Genomic DNA, 25,720 nt, shown 5'->3' with positions numbered 1-25,720 from the left:
CAACAAAAATTTACAACAAACGATCAATTTTTTACTTCCAGAAATTATACGTTTGCGTAAAACTTGCATTTTATAGTAACTACGATATTCTTTGTAAATTTTTAACGTGTACAAAAATGCGAATTGTTGAACCTACGAAAATGTTAATTGATACAACACTGTTAGTTGTATGACTGCTAATGCGTCACTGGATTCGATACATCTCGAACTCGCGACTATGATGCGATTATGCGATATGATTGTCGATTCTATATATCAATCGTTGACGCTATATATTGTTATATACGTATGTCTTTGACGATAATTCAGATTAACTCTACGAGAGTACAGTGTGGAGGAGCAGTCGGTTGGTTGTAAAGTAACATTCTTTATATAAAAATAAAATAATATTACTTGACACGAACGACGACAGGTAACAAATAAATTCAGACACTTGGTTGCAGAACAACTGGTTCCGTTACAAGTATATCCCGCAACAGTGAGAAACATTTAGCGGCGGCAAAATGACGGGATCTGAGAATATTTTCTTATTTGTGCCCAACATTATTGGTAAATAAACATTTATATTTTAGTACTTCGATAATTATTTGTATCTTATTATAAATCTCTTATACGGAATAAAATGATGCGAGTATTTGTTAGATTAAAGCAATTAAAAATTAAAAATAATATCTTGTTTGCAATATACATGCACATCTGTTATAGTATGTGTAATTCATTTTTATTGACAATCGAGTTATATATTTGGTACTTTTAATAAAATGATAAGGGATAAATATTTAAAAACATATTAATATAATTTTTGTATGTTATATTCATTGAGTTTCAAAATCCCAGTTAAAGGGATTTTATTTATGTGTATTATATTAGTATATAAATATTTTCATGCAAGTCCTTATCTTAAGGAAATTATTATTAAGTAATGAAACATTCAATAGGTTTGAGAGATTGCTACAATTTAAAATTTATTATGAAAATATTTCTCCATGTGCAATATCTTTGTTGAAAATTTCCATATTTATTTTTAGTTTTTGATTGCCTTTTAATATAGGATACGATAAAAGAAGACGGGAAAGCACAGCATTTCAAAGACTTCTTATATTGATTTATACTAATCTACAGATGGCCTGTTTTATATAATACACTAGCATATTTGAAAAATGCAATTATTATCATTCAATTAATATTTGAGTAGAGAATTTAGCTTTTATAGAAACAACAAGTATACCTAAGTATTCTGATAAACGTAGTAGAAAATGTATGAACATATAAATGATACTATAAGCATGGTAATGTGTGCATATATATGTTTTAACAGGCTATGGTAGAGTGATTTTGGCTCTTATATCCTTTTACTTTATGTCGACCAACCACATCGTTGCATCTTGGTGCTACATTATCAGCGCACTGTTAGATGCAGTGGATGGCCATGCAGCAAGATACTTTAATCAAGGCACCAAATTTGGTGCCATGTTAGATCAGTTGACCGATCGTGTTGGTACTATGTGTTTATTGGCTACATTATGTGTACTTTATCCGTCGTATACCTTTTGGTTTCAATTAAGCATGGCCATTGACATTGCTTGTCATTGGATATACTTGCATACGTAAGAATAATGTCTAGTACAGATACCGTAACAATTGTACGAATGTACAAAAGAATACAAAATACTTTCTTACACGATTGTGTTATCATGTTATAGGTCTCTTTTGCAAGGAAAAACAAGTCATAAATTCGTTGATATGTCTGGAAACCCGATTATGAGAATGTACTATACTAATCGTACAGTCTTATTTATTATGTGTGCTGGTAACGAAGCTTTCTATGCTGCCTTGTACCTTATTCACTTTACCGAAGGACCCATTTGTAAGTTTTTATACATACACATAAAAGGCATTATGGGTAGTAAGGATGAATTCAATAAAGATGTGGTTAAAGAAACAAGGACAATAAAGTGATTTAAACGTTTCCCACAAAGGCAAACTCGACAAAAAATTCTTGTATTTCATTTTACCCACATATATCTAATTATTATTTTTGTTGAGTTTACAATTATGGAAAATATTTAAAATGCATCCTTCTCTAAACGTATCTTTGTTGAATTTGTTTTTACTACTTGCAATGTTTTATATATTATTAACAATGAGATTTTGAAAATTATAAAAAATAATGTGTATTTTCGTTTCAGTGGTTGGTATTAGTTTATTTAGATTAATCATATGGCTCTCTGCACCTATAGCATTGATTAAAACTGGTATTTCATTGTTACACGGATATGTATCCTGTATCAATTTGAGCATAATCGATCTTAAGGAAAGAGAAGAGCAGCTAAAAGTAAATTAAGTCGATGTACTGTTTAGCATTTCCTAGTCAAGCTAAATGTGATTAATTGATCTTCCTAATTTACCACTTATTATATGCAAACATGTGTTTACATTATATTTTTTTACATGTTAATCCTACGATTAAACTAAACTCCACCGACTATTTTAATATGAAACAGATCTACAGTGTCAGTTATTGTTTAATTTCTATATTAATAACAACAAGCATGCTACAAGCATTATATTCCAGTTATACCTAAGTCCCTAACCAATTTAACTCTTTGAGCAGTGAGTTTTCATAGTGCTAGCCGTCTACTTGGAGTGAGTCTTCTCGCGTGTTTACATGTTTCTTAAACTCAAAATACAAATGACCAAATAGTAATTTGTAAAAATATCAATGTCACGTGTAAATTACATGTTTTGGTGTAAAATTCAAGATAGGCGTGTACAATTGTACTATACCAGGCTAGCTAAGATATAGTTAAAAATCTATGTTTGTATTGCTCAAAGTATTAAATGTTAAAATTCCTATCCTGTATCATTTTAGTGTCTCTTATATTTTTGTATTTAATAGAATATTTTATATAATAAAACAATTCGTATGAGTTAATGATTTTTTGGAAAATGTTTCTGTAGAGATATAAATAGATTTAGATAAAAAGCAATAGTTATAATTGATGTTACTACTTTTGAGATGTATTGATGTAATCTAAAAAAAATATATCGAATGTTTTACCCTTTTATATAGTACGTATACTTTTGTTGCATTTAATTGTTCGTTATTTGAAATATCTGTAGTATGAAAATCTGACATGGATAATGTAAGAAGCATTAAGATATTTAATAAATATTTTCGTCCCTTATATAGTGTTGACATCATCTTTATTATATCATAAGTATTAATACAAAGTATTATAAGCATATTATCAATATGTTTATTATATATGAATAAAGCATATAGAATGAGTCTTATCAATCTTACATACATTAAAATTAATGAGTATTAGATATTAATGCCGAGTGTAAACATATTTTTCATATGTATATGCTTGTTAATTTCCTTCATTGTTGCAACGAATTTTTAAAATGTTAAATTTAAAATACGTCCTATTGTGGAATATCAGAGAAACTATATGTACTGTATCAACAGAGTGATGTAAAAGTAATGGGAAAAGATCGAATAACACAGAAATGTCCAAAAAAAAAAATTACTTCAATCTATGGAATATATGATTTCTGCACTCGAACGTATGAAAAATAAGCAACGCAACAAACAAAGCAAATATCATTTGTTAAACGTGATATTTACAACAGATATTACTATCGAGAGGTCTCGCTAAATCATTATAAAAACAATGGGTAAATTTATACAATGCGACACGTGTTCTCTGCAATATTAGACACTAAAATTCTGTTAAATGTACACATTATGTATTTCTATCATGATATTCGTTGGGCTGTTATAACTAAACATAGTAAATTTACGGGATGCGATAATACTTAATGACAAAATGATCAACTAACCTCAAAAATTTCGTTCCTATTCCCCCGTCATGACCAGTCATGTTTCGGCGCCATGTTAACACTTCAAACATTCGCGCATGTTGGATACTTTAGAAAATTCGAGCGAATTTCTTCATGCTGTTAAAATATTCTGGAATGAAACTTTCACCAAGTGTGCTTATTAAAATGAAGAATAATGTTCCACTTGTACAACGTTTACTGTTTGCACTGCATCGAAGTACACGAAACAAAGTACAATATTTATAAAAACAGATGAGAAATCTTCACCGGCTTACTATAGGATGATTCGCAACACGACAGCGCCAGTCGTCAGCTGCCTGTAAAATGGCGGTTTTTCGCTGATATTTAAACATGTGGATAAATTCTATATACCGTACGAGATAATTAAACATCGTAGTCTAAAATAATACACACACACCACACCCATACACATACTAGAACTTTGGATTACATAATTTAACATAACAAAACGTTTTTCTGTTTTTCATATCCTAATTTATAATATTTTCTTAATGTGTAAAAACGGTAACGAATATTGTAATTTATCGATAGAATTTTATTAAAATGTATATATCAGGCTCTTTTCCGGCATTTTATTTAAATAAAGTATCTATTAAAAAAATTTTGTTATCGTATTATTTCATATTAGTTTTTGACTATTATACTTTCTGTATAATTTGTAAAATTTTTCGTAGTGGATTTTTTATTTTGCTGAATACATTTAAGGTATAATAGTGTGAACATAATTATTGTAATACGAGTTTTTAAAGTTTATTTTTCATTTACCAATGTTTATAACGTTAAGGGGGCATTGTTTAATGTTATTGTTATTATATATAGTCTTAGGTTCTCAGTACAAAAATATTGTGCCACGATTAATATATAATATACATTTGTATAATTGAAAAGTTCTATATAAAATATGCGTTATATATATATGTATATGTATATGTATATACATACACATATATACACTGCATATTTTAATAACACGATTTAATTCTTTCACAAAGATGTATAGATTGTTTATTACGTTATACAAAAAAAAAAAAACATTAGCAAACATTTAAGAATTATAATAATAAAAAAAAACAAAAGTAAATGCAAATTATACAAAAGTAGAACAATTAAATTACTCACAGTGGTTTATTACTCTCGCAGTACAGTAATTGAATTGCCTTCAAAATTTAAATCTGCTCTTGAAGGGTATAACAGTTTCATATTACCGTCCATATCTACTACTTTCACTTGCTCTAAAACTAAATTATGGTAGTTGGAAGCACTTTTTTCCTCCGTAGGACATCCATAACCAAGGGTGACTAATTCTTTTAAAAAGTAGTCAAGTACGTTTCTGTTAAAATATAAAATCATATTGTAAACAAAATATATGTTGGGAAAATAAAAATTGTGATACGTAAATGCTACAAACATTAAAATGTACACTTATGAGATGATTCTATATATAAATTTTAATACAATGAGTTCTTGAATCACGCGATTACGCCCTCATAAAACTTAGAAAAGAAAAAAAAAAAAGACTTAAATAAATTTTACCTGCAGATTTGGTATGATATAGCACTGGTAACTTCTATCAGCATTGTCTCAGTATCTACTGACATTTTCGTAATTTTGCTATTAGTTATTGGTGGAAACGATATAACTTGTTCCGAAGAATCCAATAAACAAGGAAACAGAGGTTTGCCTTCTAATAAGTAAAGATACTTGTGAATGCCAGAATATACATTACGTTTTTTTTCTTTTCTCAAGTTCTCAGCTTCTGTTTGCAACATTTGAAACAGTTCAGCGCCGGTAAAAAACCCATTATGCAACAGGGGTTTAATTTTTAATTCGTTCGGCGGTTTCGCTGTATACGTTAAATCACCTAAATATAAAATGCGATATTAATAAAGTATATTTAAACAGATCATTTTATTTAGATCATATTTACCAGGGGTGATCAATTTGAAATCGTGGGTAGCAATAGTAGCTGCATTTCTCTTCTCGCATATTCCATCGTGTAATTTAGTCTGAAGTTGAATGAATTTCTTAAAACTATCGTCTGTAAATTTCATATTTTTAACGATGCAAGATGCTATAAAAGGTCTAATGTTTTTCACGTGCTTTGTAATTTTAATTAACGGGGTATCGTTTGTTATTTTCAATACTTTAAACATGTGCGTTAAACTATCTATCGTATTAGCATTATTTTCAGATTCTGATAATTTCTGTCCTTTTTTTCCTTTTTTAGCTTTAGCGTTAGAACTAGTGGAACCGCTAGTTTTAGGACAATGTAACTTTACGTATTCTATTATTTGTTTAGTACGGCACTGATCTACTAATTTCGATAGTCTTTTATCTGTTAACGTGTTTCCTTTCAAGAAAAATTCCTTTAGCTTATTACAATCGGCAAGTTCACCAGGTACAGCTACAATATGAATATTTATTATAATGAATTTTTGAAAACAGATGTAACGATTGCGTGATATTTTTTATGTTCATTTAAGGAACATTACCTGAAATCAAATTATCTGATACATTTAATATTTTCAATTGCGGAAGCTGATTTATAGTTACGGGGATTTCTTTTATTTGATTTCCGTTAACATAAACCTCAGAAAGATGAACCAATTCTGGATAACATACATCAGGGAACTGTTCGAATTGGTTATTCGATAAATCCAGAACGCATAGTTTTACGTTACCGATCAGGGTGGGCAATGACTTTAATAGATTCGAGCTGAAGTTCATCGTGGTTAATTGCGAAAGTCGTCCAATTTCGTCCGGCAAAGAGGACAACTTGTTCCTGGAGCAATCGAGAAACTTCAGTTTCTCTACCTTGTCAATTGTGCTCGGAATTTTTGCGAGTTCGTTCGAATGCAGTACTAAATTTGTCAGATTCTGTAATTTCTCGATTTCCTCTGGTACTTCTTGCAGGCACGTTTGCGTTATGCTCAAATAGTTCAGGTGTAGCAGGTTAAACAATGATTTGTCGAAACCTCTATTCTTAATCAGTTCGGAAATCGCTGGACCTGACAACACCAACTCGTGCTTGTTTACCGTAGCAGCAGTTTTTATCACGTGCCACGAATTATCGAGCGTCATTATTAAATATGTTAAATAAACTTTTATCAATATTGAAACACTCTGACTCGCTTTGTTAGAAGGTTATTTGCCGGGAAACGCACTTCAAAACGTGCGTGTTCGCTCGTACTGACATCTACGACCGTATAGCTGACCGTAGAAAAACATTCATGCGTACTACGCAGCATATGAATTTCAGTTAGCGTACATTTAATCGATATGTTTTTGTAACAACGATTAATGCAGTGGAGTCACATAATTTGATAAATTGAATCAATACAATAAAATATTTCCTACAAATCTATTGGTCTTAACTGTAATATCACTTGGTAATAATTATGTACGGTTTTATCGATTCCTAATCAAATGATATATTCGTTATCGATTTTAAGAGAAGATACTCGGTACTTACTGAAAGATTTTCGAACTTCGAAACTGTTGACCTACATACAAATTGCATTCACACAAGTTTTAGTAAATGTAAATCGCGGCGTATAAGCGATTCGGGAATTTAGGGTTAGAATTATCGTGTACGCATAATAGAAAAGGGGGGTACCGTGTGAAATTTATCTTCAGGCAATTCAACTATAGCATTCGGAACTAGATAACAATTGAACTGGTTTCAAACGGTTCTTCCCCCCCCCCCGATACAGTTCCCCTTATCGGTGAATAATAATAGTTAACCGATCGGTATGAAAAGAAATAAAAATTTGTACAACTTTTGAAAACTTTATCAACGTTTTATTTGCCGTTTAAGATTAAAGTAATCGCTTACCGGGCAAAAAAATAATTCCCTGCCTTCAAAGCACTGTAATTACATCGTTCTGATTACAAAAGCCGATTAATCGACCAGCGGTCGATAACCACGATTTATTCTACGTAGTACTGGTTATAATTTATATAATTGCGTAATTACGATGTAATAGAAATGCAATGTAGTTAAATTGCGTAATCGAATTAGCGCGATTCTGCTTCGAGGACTCGTGTGTACTGTTTTGTAAGATATTAATTATGTTATGCAATATGCACGAACGGATTGCTGTAAAATGACAAATGTTCATTTCGCGCCGGATTTATTAACGGTTATTACAAATTCGACAGAAGCTGGGAAACGTGACAGATATAAATGGCCGTCGTTCAGCGCGAAGCGGTTTTCACATAAATTCGCCGATAAACAAATATCATGATCCATAACGGGCGACGTGGAATACGAAGGAAGACGTTATTATCGGGTGTTCCGTGGCCGCGGCGAAGGATCTGACAAGGTTCCGTGGAAAGATCGCGTATCGTTGACAGAGATTTGTCCAGCGCGATTTGCATCTGAATACAGTGCGAAGGTGGATGGTAATTTCGCTCGGGCACCGAAAGACCGTACGAAAAAGGTGTGTAAATAATATTTCGATACTTCAAACGACAACGTTAACCATCGAGGGTTTTAACTTTGACAATTTGCTTCCGGGTTCGTAAACGTGTTTCACCTTTTCGATCAGAATGAAATTTACATACCGAAATCGCGCGAGTTTAAGTCGAAAAAAAAGTACGGTAGTGCCCACATAAGTGACCGGATTTTTGCCCACATAAATGACCAGAGTTACCCACCGATTCTTAGAAGTCAAACGGCTTCGAACATCGAGCGTGTCGAGTGTAACTTGACGCCGGTCGTTATCGATGCATTGTGTACAGGGTGTTCGGCCAACCATGGGAAAAATTTTAATGGAAGATTCCAGAGGCCAAAATAAGACGAAAATCAAGAATATCAATTTCTCGACTGAAGCTTCCTTAAAAAGTTATTAACAATTATATTTAAAAATTTAAAAATTAAAAAATCGATCTGGAAAAATTATTTTCGGTTGAGAGGGTCAATTACAATCATTTTTTGTCATTAGATATACCCCCGAAATCCTACCCACTTTCGAGAAAAAAAATCGAGTAGGTGCAGAGATTTTTCGACAAAAACAAATTTCTCAAATCGTTCTAAAAAAATTATTTTCTGTTGTGGGGGTCAATTACAATCATTTTTTATCATTACACATACTCCCGAAATCCTACGCACTTTTGAGAAAAAAATTCCTTACCGAAAATCTAATTAGGTGACTAAATTTTTCGACGAAAAAAAAAATTGTCAAATCGTTCTAAAAAAATTATTTTCTGTTGCGGGGGTCAATTACAATCATTTTTTATCATTACACATATCCTCGAAATCCAACGCAGTTTCGAGAAAAAAATTCCGGAAGATGGACAAATTTTCGACAAAATTAAAAAATTTCAAATTATCCTGAAAAAATTATTTTTGATTGAGGGGGTCAATTACAATCATTTTTGGTGAATAGACATACCCTCGAAATCCTGCGCATTTTCGAGAAAAAAATTCAGTACGGGTGGAACTTTAAACGTTAATAACTTTTTAACGAAGCCTCCATCAATAAATTGGTATTCTTGATTTTCGTCTTATTTTGGCCTCTAGAATCTCTCATTAAAATTTTTCCCACCCTATATATGGTTTAGCCATGCCCACATAAATGACCAACGCCGGTCCCGAGCTTGGTCACTTATGTGGGCACTATTCTAACTTCTAATTGATAATATCACATATTATAGGTAGCAATAAATGATTTACAAAAAAATTCTTGACATTTGTTCGCTGGTGCCCCTTATTGCGATGTAGATTTTTAGACATTTAAGATTCAGATTTTTTTCGATGGTTGGCCAACTCCTATTATACGCTTTGACGATAATCGTACGCTCGAGACTGATAGAGTGGTACCCGGTGAGCCGTGGGAGCCTTCGAGGAATCAAACTGGTAAATCTCAACTTCCTGTTACCCAAAGTCCACGGTTATCAGTGACCGACCCTGATCGTTTCCGCAATGGAAGCATTGAGCTGATCCACGGGTGGGGTTCACCGGTTGCGTATAAAATCTGGAAGACACGGTCGATTTTCGTCAGTGGAATTGCTTCGAATACTGGATCCATTTCACTCTCGAGCACTCTTTGTCTGAAAGAAGCACGCCATGAGTCGTTGCACGATCGTTCCCTTCCTCGTGTTCAGTTTCTTCTCCGTCGCGCACGCATGGCCGTTCCATCGTCGCGACGTTCTGGACAATTCCGTGGAAAGTCCCGACGGGGTGATCGCTCATCTGCAACACTTTGGCGCGGCTCTCTACAGAGTGCCGGACAACGCGACCGGGGAGATCGTGGCTAACTGGCACGAGGGCTGGGACCGGAATCCAGAAGAATTGGGCAGCTACGCGGAGGGTGACATTTTGTTTCCGCCGCAGTTGGAGAAAAATGGCCTGAAAGCGGAATCCGCTCGATGGCCGGGCGGCGTCGTACCTTACATGCTCAGCCCCTACTTCAGTAAGCGACATTACATTACTTTTCGAACAACGAGCTGGCAAAGAATATCTTTACGTTTCGTTCGTTCGCGTGAAACAATAATTATGGCTTGTTTTACTCGAATATCTTAAAGCAACCTCCTGAAAACTCTAACCGGTACAAGTAACAAGTAAAATTTTATTAAATAATAAATCTTTCTGAAATTCTATGCAAACATCTTCGTAAGTTAATAATTATGTCTGATAAAAACTCTTTTATTATTCTTCTATTATTCTAAATACGGGGAAAAATTTTAATGGGAGATTCTAGAGGCCAAAATAAGACGAAAATCAAGAATACAAATTTGTTGATCGAGGCTTCGTTGAAAAGATATTAACGTTTAAAGTTGCGCCTGTGGATAGGCAACCTGCGCACAGCTGCGTGCGCGCGACAGTGGTTCTCGCTCAACGCGAGAAGCTCTACTTACCGACGTATCGACAGCCTTACAGTTCTCTGAGTGAGTACCACTAGCAGCTGTTCGCGGATCGCCGTTCCACAGGCGGAACATTAAACGTTAATAACTTGTTAACGAAGCCTCGATACAAAAATTGGTATTCTTGAGTTTCGTTTTATTTTGGCCTCTGGAATCTCCCATTAAACTTTTTTGACAATCGAATTTGAGAAAAGTGTACATTTGTCCGGGGTCGAATCGTATTCCAGATGCACAACAGCGAAAATTAATTAACGACGCGATGAACGACTACCACAAATACACGTGCATCAAGTTCAAGCCTTACAATGGCGAGGAAAGCGATTATGTCAGGATCACGGCCGGGAATAGCGGTTGTTGGAGCAGCGTGGGGCGGCTCGGTGGCCGACAGGACGTGAATCTTCAGGTTCCGGGGTGTCTGGTGAAAAAGGGTACCGTGATACACGAACTGATGCACGCCATTGGCTTTTTGCACGAACAGAGCAGATACGAGCGGGACGACTTCGTCTCGATTCATTGGAACAACATCTTGAATGGTAAGAGACGCGTTGATGGGGTTCGAAGGAACAAATGTTCATTGATAATTAGTATGGTTAGCGATAATTAAACTCTGATGATCTTATGGAGTCGCCTCCAATGCTCGCCACCAGAGGGGTCACGCTCTCACAAGCGCTCGACCAACTCGGTTGCTATATGTATACAGGGTGCTCGGTCACCCCTGGGAAAAATTTTAATGGGTGATTCTAGAGGCCAAAATAAAATGAAAATCAAGAATACCAATTTGTTGATAGAGGCTTCGTTAAAAAGTTATTAACAAATAAATTCAAAAATTTCAAATCGTTCTGGAAAAATTATTTTCAGTTGCGGGGGTCAATTACAATCATTTTTGGTGAATACACATACCTCCGAAATCCTATCCACTTTCGAGAAAAAAAATCAGGAAGGTGTGAAATTTTTCGGTGCTCTCGGTGAAAAACCAAAAATTTTGAATCGTTCTAAAAAAATTATTTCTAGGTTCTGGGGTCAAATACAACCATTTTTGGTGAATAGACATACCCCCGAAATCCTACGCACTTTCGAGAAAAAAAATCGAGAAGGTGTGAAATTTTACGACGATTGCTAATATTATGTTATTTTTCTATGGGACTATAAAGTGATTTAACCTTTTTATGGAAGTTCTAATGTTCTATTTTTGGTGGTTATTAAACGGCTAATTCGGTTTAATTTGATCTTGTTTGTGTAGGTCATTCTGGGAATTTTGAGAAAGCCTCGAGACAGACTACAGACGCCTTTGGCGTTGGATACGATTACGGGAGCGTAATGCATTATTCGGCGAACGCGTTTTCCAGGAACGGTCAGCCCACCATTGTACCAAGAGTGAGTAATATATCAAGTTGAAATTATCAAGGTCTGTAGCTTTCTAAGTTCAGACGGTTCTCTGACCCAGGAGGGAACCAATTAATTTGAAGGACTCGCTAAATAACATTTGCTCGTTGTGGGATTGTGCGTAAAAAATCCGGTGGTTAAATTTTATCGATGAATATGTTTCAGGGCGTGTCCAAAATCGAACTGGGTCAGAGGGATGGATTCAGCAAAAGAGATATTCAGAAGATTCGAAAGATGTATAAGTGCAATAAACGCAGGCGAAGTTATTGATAATAACTTCGAGATACGAACGCTCGTAAACGACGATTTGAACAAAATATGGATATTCCTGGTACTGGATGAAAAGGAAGAAGAATGAAGAGTCTAGTCTTTTACAATTACACGTAGCTTAAGTTTGATGATAATGAATGCAAATGAAACCTAGGAATAACTATGGCAAAGCTATACTGACGACGAAACGAAACATATGTATATTTGAAAAAGTGTTTCTTGCGTGTGAGTGTATTTAAATAATACTATTATACTTGGTGTATAAGAACTTGGCACGCGTGACTTTGAAATATTGTAATCATATGCATGAGAAATAAATGCACACAAAATACACAAAATTCAATTTTTTTTAACTACTTCCATATTTCCCTTCTTAGTTCTAAGGATTTATCCTCACAAAATCGATCAACTGCGCTAATTGCGAGTTTCAGCATTAAAGGAAGATACGAACAAATAATTTAAATGGCTTTGTGTAAATATTGACTGCTCTAAGAAATCTGTATTCCAAGAATACTGGAAACTATATCACCATGTGATCAATTTCGTGCGTATTTGACTCTTTCTCTTTCGAACAGAGGAATAATGGAACATAACCTTAGTGGATTTCTTTAACTGGCGAAATATTTCAGGATAAGGCTAAATCCGAACTGGGTCAAAGAGATAAATTCAGTAAGCAACAATGTGTGAAATGTGTGCACGTATAAATGTAACGAATGCAAGTAGTTGTCGTTGGTTAAATACACCGACGATGTTACATACACGTACGAACGTATATGCATTTAGCAATTCAAATATTTTCTACAAATATTCGAGCGTAATCGTGTCTTTTTTATTACCCGTGCTTAGTTTATCGCAATTGCATAAATGTGTTCCCAACGCAAAGATAACAAAGAAATGTATCGTAAATATTAATTAACTAGATAATGAAAAAGACTAAATAATAAATCTTTCGATGCAACGTCCTGATTTTACCATTATGTTTGGTACAAAAAAAATTACAAGTTTTTTTGGCTAAACTGTTGACAAACGTAAGCTTACCTTCAGTTTGTAAAATGGTCCGTGTAAATCAAGTCAAGATTTTCCACACTGGTTAAAAAATATGCACGTTATTAACCTCCACTCACACACGCTAAGCATAGCAAAAATTTCTGCAATTTCATTTCCTACCATAAGAAGTGTTATGATCTCCTTCTATAGCCCGTTAATAACGTTGTCAGTAACAAGGAAATGTTAATGATGCTCTAGAGCCCCAGAGAAATGGGTCGAAAAAATACATTGGATTTAACGTCTACTAATGTGCCTCGTCTGTGGTAATATTAATAATTGAAAATATTTTTCGATCGTATGTGCCAACAGCGTCACTCTACCTTAACGACCGGAGAGCTAGAGATTTAATTTTTTTCGACAAATTTGGACGTTCTGCCGTAGATGGCGGCACAATAGAACGAGACTAGAAAGAGAGGGCAATAGTTGCGCGACAAAGACAGAGATAACATATTCCCTCCATTTCTACAAATCGAACCACACCTCGATTATTTACTAATTTCTTTTTTCCTGTAATTAAATTATGAAGTTTTGGAGTTCAATACAAAAGTACAGACTCATGACTTGAATAGTTATTAACAAATAACGGAAGTAGGAACATTTTTTCGAGTTTTTTAACGTGACAAGATCTACGTACCTTGGATCTGTTTTGCAGTCATTCTCGAACAACCTGTTACTGACTTTGTCAGTCTAATCACGGAAAATTAAAAATAGTTTCCTTAAATATCGAATAAAATTGTTAGTAATAGCCTTACACATCATTGTAAGGGAAGAAACATTTCATTTAACTGGTGGCCATTTTTATTTTATAACCCTTTTTTTTTACACGGATATTTTTTTGCATATAACATTGTTAAGTTTTAGGATGGTAACATTTTTTTTCAAGCGAGGAAATCTTTATTTTATAACCCTTTTTTTAAATGGATATTTTTATTTTTTAACCTTTTATGATTCGACAGTTCTGTAGTCCCAGTTGCGACAAACAAAATCAGTTATACGCTGTAAAATAATTAAAAATTACCATTCCCTGTTTTCCGTTTACACTTCGAACGTAATAGCATTACTATTTACTGTTTCTTCACTCGATATGATCTTATTTCAGTTACTCTTATTGTTACAACTCGAGCAATAAGGGTAACCGAGAACGCGACGTTATCTAAACTTCGCGACACTTACAGACGTATTCACTGTACTCGTTTCGTGTTCATTCCCCCCCCCGCAGTAATTGAATGCGCACAGCGCCATCTGAGCCTCACGCAACATTCGACTAACCTCAAAACATCGTAAATGGCTTTTAAAGAAAATACAATACGAACGAGATTAAACGTAATTAATTCATTAAAGATCTTTCCGTGGTAGCCACAACTACATTAGAATCACCGTGTTAGGATAGCTGAGGATATTTCTACGGTTCTACACTGGTCCACGATATTTCGAATATTCACTGCACAGTAGCCAGACGATAAAATAACAAAACCGAACGTCTGCTCGAGTTCGACGTTACACGGTAATCGATTAGAAATTTCTTTCGACGAACGATGGCGTATCGGTCCCGGAATGTACCTCTATCCGTGAAAGGAGCCTGGTTCAGCCTATCCAGGTCCTCTTCATGAAGTCAGCGGCTCGTTCGCCGATCATGATGGCGGGTGCGTTCGTATTTCCAGAAACCACCATCGGCATGATGCTGGTGTCAGCTACACGTACCCCTCTTACCCCTCTGACTCTCAATTGGTTGTCCACCACCGCCATAGGGTCGTCTGGTGGGCCCATTTTACAGGAACCCGCCTGATGGTTCTCCGGCGACGTCTCGTGTTTCACTGCGCATTCCCAGTAAGCGTCGCAGCCGAACTTCAGGTGCTCGCAGTTCTTCACCGGCGTACGATCCAACTGGAAACCATACCTACAACGCGAAAATAAGCTAACCATTGACACAGTTTATGCTACCATAGAGAGACGACTGGTTGGCTAGGCACCATTTGGCTAGGAAACATTTTTTATGGTTAACACTCTGAACTTATGGCTAATCTCGACCACTATGGTTCTATCCTACTCTGTCTTGCTATTGTGGCGCCACCTCCCGTACTTCCTTGATACTATGGTGTCATCTCCTGTACTCATCATTAGGGCTACCTTTCATTCAATATATTTCTTCGGCTCAAGAATTTTTTTCTCGAAAACGGTTAGGATTTCGGGGGTATGTCTATCCACCAAAAAAGATTGTAATTGACCTCCGCAACCGAAGATAATTTTTCCAGAACGATTTGAAATCTTTTTTTTTGAGGAATTAGGCACCTGTCAATTTTTCTTAAAAATTCGTTTATGGTCTACTGGTATGCCTCGTTTGTGGCCTACCATCTCGTTGACGATTCCTATATCTAGTCCTTCGCCACGTGATGGGAATTGTAGCGATCGACTCAGCCCAATAATGACGATGCGTGTGAGAACAGGTTAGTATTACGTTACGGTTAAAATCAGCGTGCCTAGCCATCAAGTAAAGTCATCTCTCTATGGTACATTAAATTTCTCTTGTTAGAGTAACGCAAGGTCCCCCTATAACGATGATCAGAAGATAGTTTGATCGATGCTATTTACCTGCGTTTAAAAGCGTTAAAAGTAGAAGGAATCGATATTAATGAGTGCATTATATCTGCAGAGAGGATGCGTGTGATCGTACCTGCTGAGAGCTCCGGTCTCCGCCAACTTGATACTAAACTTAATACCCTCGACGAGGCTGGCCACGTCGTCGGGGTGGTTCAGATACTTCGGGTAGATCAACGGCTTTGAAAGGGGATCGTTGTTCCTTAGACGAAGGTAGCCGCGGCTTTTCGGATGGAGGTAGGTTGGTATCACGTAGATGGTACGGTTCGCGCCCTTTGACTCCCCGACCATCCCAGTTTCCGCACAGTCCGCCAGATAACCGCCGAAAATTAATTGAATGTCCGGGTGGTCCTCCTTCGGATTCGCGAATTTCGTGTTCACCATCGCGGTCACCTCGGAGATTCCTGTTGGACAATTCATCAAAAAATTTGTAAATAGGAAACAGCTAATGTTGGGTAATGTTGGGTCGATCAAGGAGGAAAAATTGTCCATCTGAAACTCGCTATTAACACTTTGAACAACACAAATATATTGTGGGGTACATCGCCCTCCGGTACTCGCCGCTAGAGGGACCGTTTCTCTCGCAAGCGCTCGATCGACTACCCAATATCCCGACGTTTAAAGCAGGGGTCTGTTTCTTTTAATTTTAATGGGGGATTCTAGAGGCTAAAATAAGACGAAAATCAAGAATACCAATTTGTTGATGGAGGCTTCGTTAAAAAGTTATTAACAATTAAATTAAAAAATTTCAAATCATTCTGGAAAAATTATTTTCGGTTATGGGGGTCAATTACAATCATTTTTGGTGAATAGACATATCCCCGAAATCCTGCGCATTTTCGAGAAAAAAATTCAGGAAGGTGGACAAATTTTCGGTAAAATTAAAAAATTTCAAATTATCCTGAAAAAATTATTTTTGATTGAGGGGGTCAATTACAATCATTTTTGGTGAATAGACATACCCTCGAAATCCAACGCAGTTTCGAGAAAAAAATTCAGGAAGATGGACAAATTTTCGGTAAAATTAAAAAATTTCAAATCATCCTGAAAAAATTATTTTTGATTGAGGGGGTCAATTACAATCATTTTTGGTGAATAGACATACCCTCGAAATCCAACGCAGTTTCGAGAAAAAAATTCAGGAAGATGGACAAATTTTCGGTAAAATTAAAAAATTTCAAATCATCCTGAAAAAATTATTTTTGATTGAGGGGGTCAATTACAATCATTTTTGGTGAATAGACATATCCCTGAAATCCTAGCCAATTTCTAGAAAAAAATTCAGTACCGGCGAAACTTTAAACGTTAATAACTTTTTAACAAAGCCTCCATCAACAAATTGATATTCTTGATTTTCGTCTTATTTTGGCCTCCAGAATCCCCCATTAAAATTTCCCCCCGGTATATAAAGATGTACCAACCCGACAAAACGAGATAAAGGAAACACTTTGTATACTCGATAGTATTTCATAATAGCATTGTAACAAACGGTTTATGTTACGTTCTGCTGTTTTACATCCCAACTTTCCTTTCTTCAAGTAACTGGAAAATCGCGCGTAATAGCGCGACTTGCGGTGCGTTCTCCTTGAATGCGGAAAATTGAGAAAAACGGATTGCAATAAAAACGAGCTTCCTCGAAGATTTACACGTTCGAGCCAGTTCTCTGCCTAAAAAAGAACTTTGGTCCGTGAACGATCGAGTTCTGTAAAAGGGACACGAACGTGTATATCTATGCATATCGATACGGAAAGTTAATATCGATTCAAACGAGTTAAACTGTCGCGAACGCTACGCTTTTCGAGCAGGAGATACCTCGAAAGGAAACTTGCTCGATTTAATAGGAACAGATCTGAGACATTTATCGCGTTAAGTAATGTTCGAGAACAAGTTTAATATTCTCTGATCTCACGCTTGTGTCTTATTTATGGAGCTTCTTAGCCTCAGCTCACAAAAACCATAAAGATTCGTCTCATCTTTTCAAAACGCGTTCTTCCTGGGTTTTCCAATTAGTTGCTATTTTATTTTGCTTCGTCTCAAACACTCGGAAAATGTTTACGAACCTTCGCTAATAACATAGAAGCCATGTCGTAAACGTACGAAGTTGTATTTCATTCTGAATAGATAAGTGAAAGGAATTTGCAAAGAAGCGCATAGAAGAGGCTGAAGAAATTGTTTAACGTCCCGTAGTAGAAAAGCTGTTGCTTTTTAAGTAATGTGTACGTCCGTTTGGTTTGGTCCAACAAACGATCGTCATTCGGGGCAACATAATCGTCAGGAATGATGTCCCTTCCGGATTTGGTCCCCCGTTTGGACGAGTTTGGTCTACGTGTAGTAATCCTCTGCTCTAACTATCAAGCACCAAGTGAAAGCGCGTGTTTGAGACTGTTTTTACGCGAATGGTCGTTCTTTACGCGGCTTTGTTGACGATTTAAATGCGCGGAAAACGATAGAATCGGACCATAAAGGGCTTCCGACACCAATTAAACGTCGGTTGGATCAAAGAAGGGACACCAGTGGGTATTTCGAGTGAAACTCGTCTCCGTAGAAAGTGAAAAATAACAGTTACGTCGGATTAACCGTTTGAAGGCGACGAAGGGTTTTCGACGACACGCGTTCGAGAATCGTTAAATTTCCATTTATGGCAATTTGCCACCAGAACGTAGTTCGTCTTTCAAACTAAAATCTCCAGGCCTCTCGACAGGTGCTAATTTTTATAAATGATCTTTACTGCTTCCATGGTCTCTCCATAGTCTCTCTCCAAAACTCGCGATGTAACAAACGAGTAGTAATTTTTTCTGGACTTTTACTTTTGATATATACTTGCAATAACAACAAGGAAGGATTATAAATAACGATAATGTAGCAGAAGGATCCAGAGACATTCCGTTAAAAAAAATGTACACATAAGTAACAAGTAACAAACGAGTAGTAATTTTTTTAGTGTAATTCTTCGATTTTTAGCAACGAAAAAACGAAAACAAAACTCTTGATATATACTTGCAAATAATAACGAGGATGAATATGGAGGCATCTCGTAAAAAAAAAGATCCAATACACATTTTCTTGAACGTTCGAAATTCACAAATAATGGCGTGGCGTGGCGTGTTCCAGCTAAAAATCACGTGTTTCTTTGCTCGCGGTAATTACCAGCGTGCAATTAACGTCCCGTAAAGGACTCAAAGCGCGGAGTTGTTTGTCGCGCGGTACTCGGTCGAATCGAAAACGATTCGCGGGTAACGCGACGGTTGTTAGTCGCAGCAACAAATACCGGAACTGTCGGGCTAATGGCGTCGCGAATCGAACGCTAATTGATCCGACTCCGTAGCCAGGTGAACCGGTCGATGCGGGTCCCGCGAGGATAATTGATCCGTCGTGCGGCTGGCGTTGTCAGCTCGTAAAACGGCGACCTAGCGCGACAGGGTGGCTGGAACAGTTCGCGGAACCCTCGAGCGGCTTGGCTCTAAATCGGCTACGGGTCGAATGACGGTTAAACAGTGCGATCGTAATGCGGTTGCATCATCGTCGATCGGCAAACACGATCTGGATCATTGTGCAACGCGCTTTCACCGGATAACTGCATAGGGGCTCTTCGGATCGATCGGTGTCGGACGAGACACCGATTCGACGAGTCTGCCCTTTCTGCGCCGTTTTACGTCGCGCCTTTTTCGACGAATGATCGTCTTCGCGAGCGATTTACCGCCGGTTTCGTAAACGCGACCCGATTTTCTTGGGCTTATGTCATTTGACAAACAGAGAATTTTCTATTTGATATTTGCATGTAGAGTAAAAAAGGAAATAAAATACTTGGTATTGTCTGTTAAGAATAATTGAAAATCGCGCCGATAAGGTAGGACGCGATCTATGTAGGTAAACAGATGCGTTGCATTTATTGTTCTTGAGACAAATGTACCTACTATGTATACAGGGTATTTGGCTTAATGGGAGAGTCTAGAAATAAAACGAAAATTAAGAATATCAATTTCTTGACTGAGGCTTCGTCAAAAAGTTATTAAAAAATTACAAATCATTCTGGAAAAATTATTTTCGTCTGCGAGGGGCAATTACAATTATTTTTGGTGAATACACATACCCTCGAATTCCTACCCACTTTCTGGAAAAAAATTCGAATAGGAACTGAAATTTTTAGACGAAATTAAAATATTTAAAATGATACTAAAAAAATTATATTTAGTTACTGGGGTTAATTACAATCATTTTTGGTGAATACACATACCCCCGAAATCCTACCCATTTTCGAGAAAAAAATTCATTACTGAAAGTATAATGTCTGATCATAACTGTCTGTTACCCTGAAAATTGAAAAGTTTCAAATCCTTCTGGAAAAATTATTTTCGGTTACGAGGGGCAATTACAATCATTTTTGGTGAATAGACATACCACCGAAATCCTACCCACTTTTTAGAAAAAAATTCGAGAAGGTGTGAACTTTTTCGATGGAAAAAAAAATTTCAAATCGTTCTGGAAAAATTATTTTCTGTTGCAGGGGTCAATTATAATCATTTTTGGTGAATAGACATACTGCCGAATTCCTACCCACTTTCTAGAAAAAAATTCGAGAAGGTGTGAAATTTTTCGACGGAAAAAAAAACTTTCAAATCGTTCTGGAAAAATTATTTTCTGTTGCAGGGATCAATTACAATCATTTTTGGTGAATAGACATCACCCCGAAATCCTGCGCATTTTCGAGAAAAAAATTCAAAATCAAAAATAAAGTAATTTTTTAATAATCTGTCACCTAAAATAGAATCCTACTATAAAATTAACATTATCTACAATCTTTTGACTCTGCAAAACAAATTTAACATTTGTAATATCATTATTGTTCGTACAATTTTTATTCTTATTACTCATTTCAATAATATTATCACAAATGTTAAATTTCTTTTGAAAATCCAGAAAATTGTAGATTAACACTAAGTATTTCTCTAATATCGAATAAAAAATTACTTTTGTTAAAATGTCGGTTTGTAAATTATCTAATTTTGCGTATTCTGAACGTTGTAAGTACAGCCAGTGAGTGAAGTAAGCCAATCAGAATGAATATCGGTAAAAAAATCAAAGTCGACTGGGATATTCGGGACCCTTTAAATATACAAAACCTCGAAGCCTCGATAGTCTTAAATATCACGATCGTTTTACAATTTTCATAAAATTTTTATCGTCGTACGTTCGTTCGAATAAAACGTGTTTCACTGTTACGCGCCACGGTATTCGCTCATGTTCGATATCTCCCGTTCGCTTACAAGCCTCTAACGTAGAGTACACATTCAACGTTACCATTTTTTCATAACTGAATCGCCCAGGTAAAATCTGTTATCGACGGTAGACCATTGTTTGCAAGAGAAAAATAGTACCTTCGGGCCGTTGTATCAATGGGCGTGTACACGGCGTCGGATGTTTTTCTGGTTTCAACGTGTGCGTGACCATTCGCTACGCTGCACAGCAAACGGTGTAAACAGAATCAATAAAAAAGAAAGTTCGGTGAATACGTGCTTTGTTTTTGCGACTCGCAGTGTATCAACCACCTATTTCAACGCAGATCGATACCCGTAGTACATATAAAGTTCGAGCTCTATCGTACGCAACCGTAAATATGTACACAAAACGTAACGTGTATTACGTTTATTACGATTCTATCATTTTCAATCCCCCTCGAGTGGTACGACCAAATATACAAATTAAATGTACAGAGATCTGCAAACCGTATCTGCGGAGGTGTTCGAGATCCAACGTAATATTCATGATGAAATAGAATAATGGTAATAATTAATTAATGGATTACTTAGGTACTTGCCTGTGCCAGACATCAGACCATCTCTGAAGAGCAGGTACTCCATCGCGGTGGCCCAATTCAGCGGCGCGGTGTCGGTGTCGTTAATTGTGAAGACGAGCGTGTAGGCGACATGATTATGTAGATTTCTTCCAACACCTGGCAGGTCGTGAGTAACAGCGACTCCAACGTCGTTCAGCTCCTTACGCGGCCCGATACCGCTGTTCAGGAGTATTTGAGGCGAGTTTACGGCCCCTGAAATAAAAAAAAAGTATCATCGCGTCGTTTCGTCTCGGAGAAACGAATGAAAAACAGTGTTAATCCTTTGCACTCCTATGTCGACATCAATTTTTATCTCAGTAGCTCCTTCAGACAGATATCATACATTTGAAAATTACAAAATACAACAACAGTGTAAATAAAACACTTATTTTAACAGGTAAATTTCAAATAAAACACTTAAAAGCATTGGGAGCCGCTGGTAACAAAATTGGAATATAATTCGGAGTGCAAAGGGTTAATAAGAGAACACGGTGTATTTTAACTCTGAAATGGCACACTGGGGTGGAAAAAATTTTCTGCATAAATGTGTCCTGTCAAAAACCTGGCATTCATACATTCTGTAAAATAAGTGGAATTTCTCATTTTCAAACCCCACAGTGCATGCATCGAAACAAATTTTTGTGTGTAAATAGGCAACATTGTATTCAGTTGTTTCGTCTTCTGCGAAAGCACACGATTCTTAATTGGAAACGTTGAAAATTAAAATCACGTGGCGTCGCCTCCCATGCTCGCCGCCAGAGGGCTCGCGTTCTCACAAGCGCTCGACCAATCCCTCGGTTGCTATACATTGTGTAAAATAAGTTCCCGGAAGCCTCGATCGATCACTATTCTTGATTGTCGTCTCATTTTGATCTCCAAAATCTTCCATTATAATTTTTCCCCTAGTTGGGAAAACTAGAGGGAACTTTGTATATTGTTGAAGCGTTTGCAATTGTCTCTGAGCTTTACCTGTCGATACACAGACCGGGTACTTATTTTACACAATGCATATCAGTGTCAAGTTCTTTGAAAAACATAAGCTAGATTCTGATAAAAAATTCTTTGTTTCACGAGGTGATTATTCTTTTAAAAAAACTATTAACGCAAAGGAGTATGAATTTTTTTGAAGAGGTCCCTCATCGAGACTGGAATCGTTAAATACCTCAAGACTGAGCAATACGAGTCGCTTTTAAAATCACATCGAGTCTCGTGTTGTCAGAATAAAAAACAGTATAAAATAAAAAATGGAGATGATATATTATATACTTTTTGAAAGCTAGGATCCAGAAATTTATAGAAAATGGTCACTCGGGAAGGTAAATGGACCCGTTTGGAAACTAATTCACGAAAATTGACATTGAATCTAGTAGGAAAGCGAAACTATATTTTGGACAGGATGTGGCAACCGGCCGGAACCGGAACAAAGGAACTGTGACAACGATCGAAGTGAAATCATGGGGATTCGTTCGTGGAACAAAAGTCTAAACGCGTGTACGGCCTTGCAGCTGGTGTTATTCTTCGTACTATAATTACACACGGATCCTCTGCGAGAATCGTCATCAGCGACACATTAACCGAGCGTGTCCCCTTCCGTTGCAACGTTTACGTTCTTTGTTCATCGAATGACACGCAATTTTCATCACTCGCGGGAGAATCGATGTCTAATTGTTGCCTGCAAATGCGTTGATTTGCGAAAATTGATCATCGAAAGTCATCGTTGTCGACAGTTACATCGAAATGCAGTTTTTCTTTCGATTGAGATGAATTGTGACTCGAAGTATGGAATCTGAACTCATAATTTTCGTTACCATTTTACGAAAAGAATATTTAATTTCGACTGCTCTCGATTATGATTTGTTTTCTGAGAATTCCTCTTATGGAACAGTGTCATTACATCGAACTATTAACAAATAATAATTACGAGTTCTGTGACTCGGAGTATGGAATCTGAACTCACAATTTGCGTTACCATTTTACGAAAAGAAAAATTGAAAATTTAATTTTGACACGATCTCGACTGTGTTTTGATCTCTAAGAATTTCCTTTATGGATCAGTGTCGTTATATCGAACTGTTAAAAAATAATATTTACGAATTCTATGCCTCGAAGTATGGAATCTGAACTCATAATTTTCGTTACCATTTTTACGAAAAGAATATTTAATTTCGACTGCTCTCGATTATGATTTGTTTTCTGAGAATTCCTCTTATGGAACAGTGTCATTACATCGAACTATTAACAAATAATATTTACGAGTTCTGTGACTCGGAGTATGGAATCTGAACTCACAATTTGCGTTACCATTTTACGAAAAGAAAAATTGAAAATTTAATTTTGACACGATCTCAACTGTGTTTTGATCTCTAAGAATTTCCTTTATGGATCAGTGTCGTTATATCGAACTGTTAACAAATAATATTTACGAATTCTATGCCTCGAAGTATGGAATCTGAACTCATAATTTTCGTTACCATTTTACGAAAAGAATATTTAATTTCGACTGCTCTCGATTATGATTTGTTTTCTGAGAATTCCTCTTATGGAACAGTGTCATTACATCGAACTATTAACAAATAATAATTACGAGTTCTGTGACTCGGAGTATGGAATCTGAACTCACAATTTGCGTTACCATTTTACGAAAAGAAAAATTGAAAATTTAATTTTGACACGATCTCGACTGTGTTTTGATCTCTAAGAATTTCCTTTATGGATCAGTGTCGTTATATCGAACTGTTAAAAAATAATATTTACGAATTCTATGCCTCGAAGTATGGAATCTGAACTCATAATTTTCGTTACCATTTTTACGAAAAGAATATTTAATTTCGACTGCTCTCGATTATGATTTGTTTTCTGAGAATTCCTCTTATGGAACAGTGTCATTACATCGAACTATTAACAAATAATATTTACGAGTTCTGTGACTCGGAGTATGGAATCTGAACTCACAATTTGCGTTACCATTTTACGAAAAGAAAAATTGAAAATTTAATTTTGACACGATCTCAACTGTGTTTTGATCTCTAAGAATTTCCTTTATGGATCAGTGTCGTTATATCGAACTGTTAACAAATAATATTTACGAATTCTATGCCTCGAAGTATGGAATCTGAACTCATAATTTTCGTTACCATTTTACGAAAAGAATATTTAATTTCGACTGCTCTCGATTATGATTTGTTTTCTGAGAATTCCTCTTATGGAACAGTGTCATTACATCGAACTATTAACAAATAATAATTACGAGTTCTGTGACTCGGAGTATGGAATCTGAACTCACAATTTGCGTTACCATTTTACGAAAAGAAAAATTGAAAATTTAATTTTGACACGATCTCGACTGTGTTTTGATCTCTAAGAATTTCCTTTATGGATCAGTGTCGTTATATCGAACTGTTAACAAATAATATTTACGAATTCTATGCCTCGAAGTATGGAATCTGAACTCATAATTTTCGTTTCCATTTTACGAAAAGAATATTTAATTTCGACTGCCCTCGATTATGATTTGTTTTCTGAGAATTCCTCTTATGGAACAGTGTCATTACATCGAACTATTAACAAATAATAATTACGAGTTCTGTGACTTGGAGTATGAAATCTGAAATCATAATTTTCGTTACCATTTTACGAAAAGAAAAATTGAAAATTTAATTTTGACACGATCTCAACTGTGTTTTGATCTCTAAGAATTTCCTTTATGGATCAGTGTCGTTATATCGATCTGTTAACAAATAATATTTACGAATTCTATGCCTCGAAGTATGGAATCTGAACTCATAATTTTCGTTACCATTTTACGAAAAGAATATTTAATTTCGACTGCTCTCGATTATGATTTGTTTTCTGAGA

The 25,720-nt window shown here is 35.9% G+C and overlaps 4 protein-coding genes across 5 annotated transcripts in view; 2 read left to right on the top strand and 2 right to left on the bottom strand.

Annotated features, from left to right (window-relative positions):
* Nucleotides 1–264: 264 nt before the first annotated feature.
* On the top strand, nt 265–2,856 carry LOC122404891 (CDP-diacylglycerol--inositol 3-phosphatidyltransferase). Of its 2 annotated transcripts, none has more exons than XM_043409234.1 (5): nt 265–358; nt 444–549; nt 1,319–1,607; nt 1,704–1,867; nt 2,190–2,856. In XM_043409234.1, the coding sequence occupies exons 2-5, from the start codon at nt 504–506 to the stop codon at nt 2,342–2,344; spliced, it is 654 nt and encodes a 217-aa protein (XP_043265169.1). In that variant the 5' UTR covers nt 265–358; nt 444–503; the 3' UTR covers nt 2,345–2,856. The 2 variants fall into 2 exon arrangements, with proteins under 2 accessions (XP_043265169.1, XP_043265170.1); XM_043409235.1 differs by having other exon boundaries at nt 280–358; nt 430–549.
* Nucleotides 2,857–4,926: 2,070 nt separating this feature from the next.
* Nucleotides 4,927–7,140, bottom strand: LOC122404889 (leucine-rich repeat-containing protein 47-like). The gene is made up of 4 exons (XM_043409230.1): nt 6,363–7,140; nt 5,798–6,274; nt 5,404–5,731; nt 4,927–5,200 (listed from the first exon to the last, which is right to left on the bottom strand). Exons 1-4 carry the CDS (start codon nt 6,949–6,951, stop codon nt 4,999–5,001), a joined length of 1,596 nt encoding a protein of 531 aa, XP_043265165.1. The 5' UTR covers nt 6,952–7,140; the 3' UTR covers nt 4,927–4,998.
* Nucleotides 7,141–9,703: 2,563 nt separating this feature from the next.
* Nucleotides 9,704–12,662, top strand: LOC122404634 (zinc metalloproteinase nas-13-like). The gene is made up of 4 exons (XM_043408776.1): nt 9,704–10,286; nt 10,965–11,270; nt 11,978–12,111; nt 12,286–12,662. The coding sequence occupies exons 1-4, from the start codon at nt 9,941–9,943 to the stop codon at nt 12,388–12,390; spliced, it is 891 nt and encodes a 296-aa protein (XP_043264711.1). The 5' UTR covers nt 9,704–9,940; the 3' UTR covers nt 12,391–12,662.
* Nucleotides 12,663–14,244: 1,582 nt separating this feature from the next.
* Nucleotides 14,245–25,720, bottom strand: part of LOC122404500 (glucose dehydrogenase [FAD, quinone]) — a 38,667-nt gene continuing 27,191 nt past the window's right edge. The window contains exons 6-8 of the mRNA XM_043408497.1: nt 21,848–22,078; nt 16,109–16,436; nt 14,245–15,334 (exon numbers count right to left, since the gene is read on the bottom strand). Coding sequence (XP_043264432.1) covers nt 15,022–15,334; nt 16,109–16,436; nt 21,848–22,078 — 872 coding nt within the window. The 3' untranslated portion in view covers nt 14,245–15,021. The remainder of the gene's footprint in view (nt 15,335–16,108; nt 16,437–21,847; nt 22,079–25,720) is intronic.

This window comes from Colletes gigas, unplaced genomic scaffold (genome assembly GCF_013123115.1).
Source record: "Colletes gigas isolate AHSC1104 unplaced genomic scaffold, ASM1312311v1 Colletes_gigas_Sc00003, whole genome shotgun sequence".
NCBI classification, from domain to species: Eukaryota; Metazoa; Arthropoda; class Insecta; order Hymenoptera; family Colletidae; genus Colletes; species Colletes gigas.
Note: the sequence above shows the minus strand (reverse complement) of the source record. Positions and strands in the feature narration are given on the sequence as shown.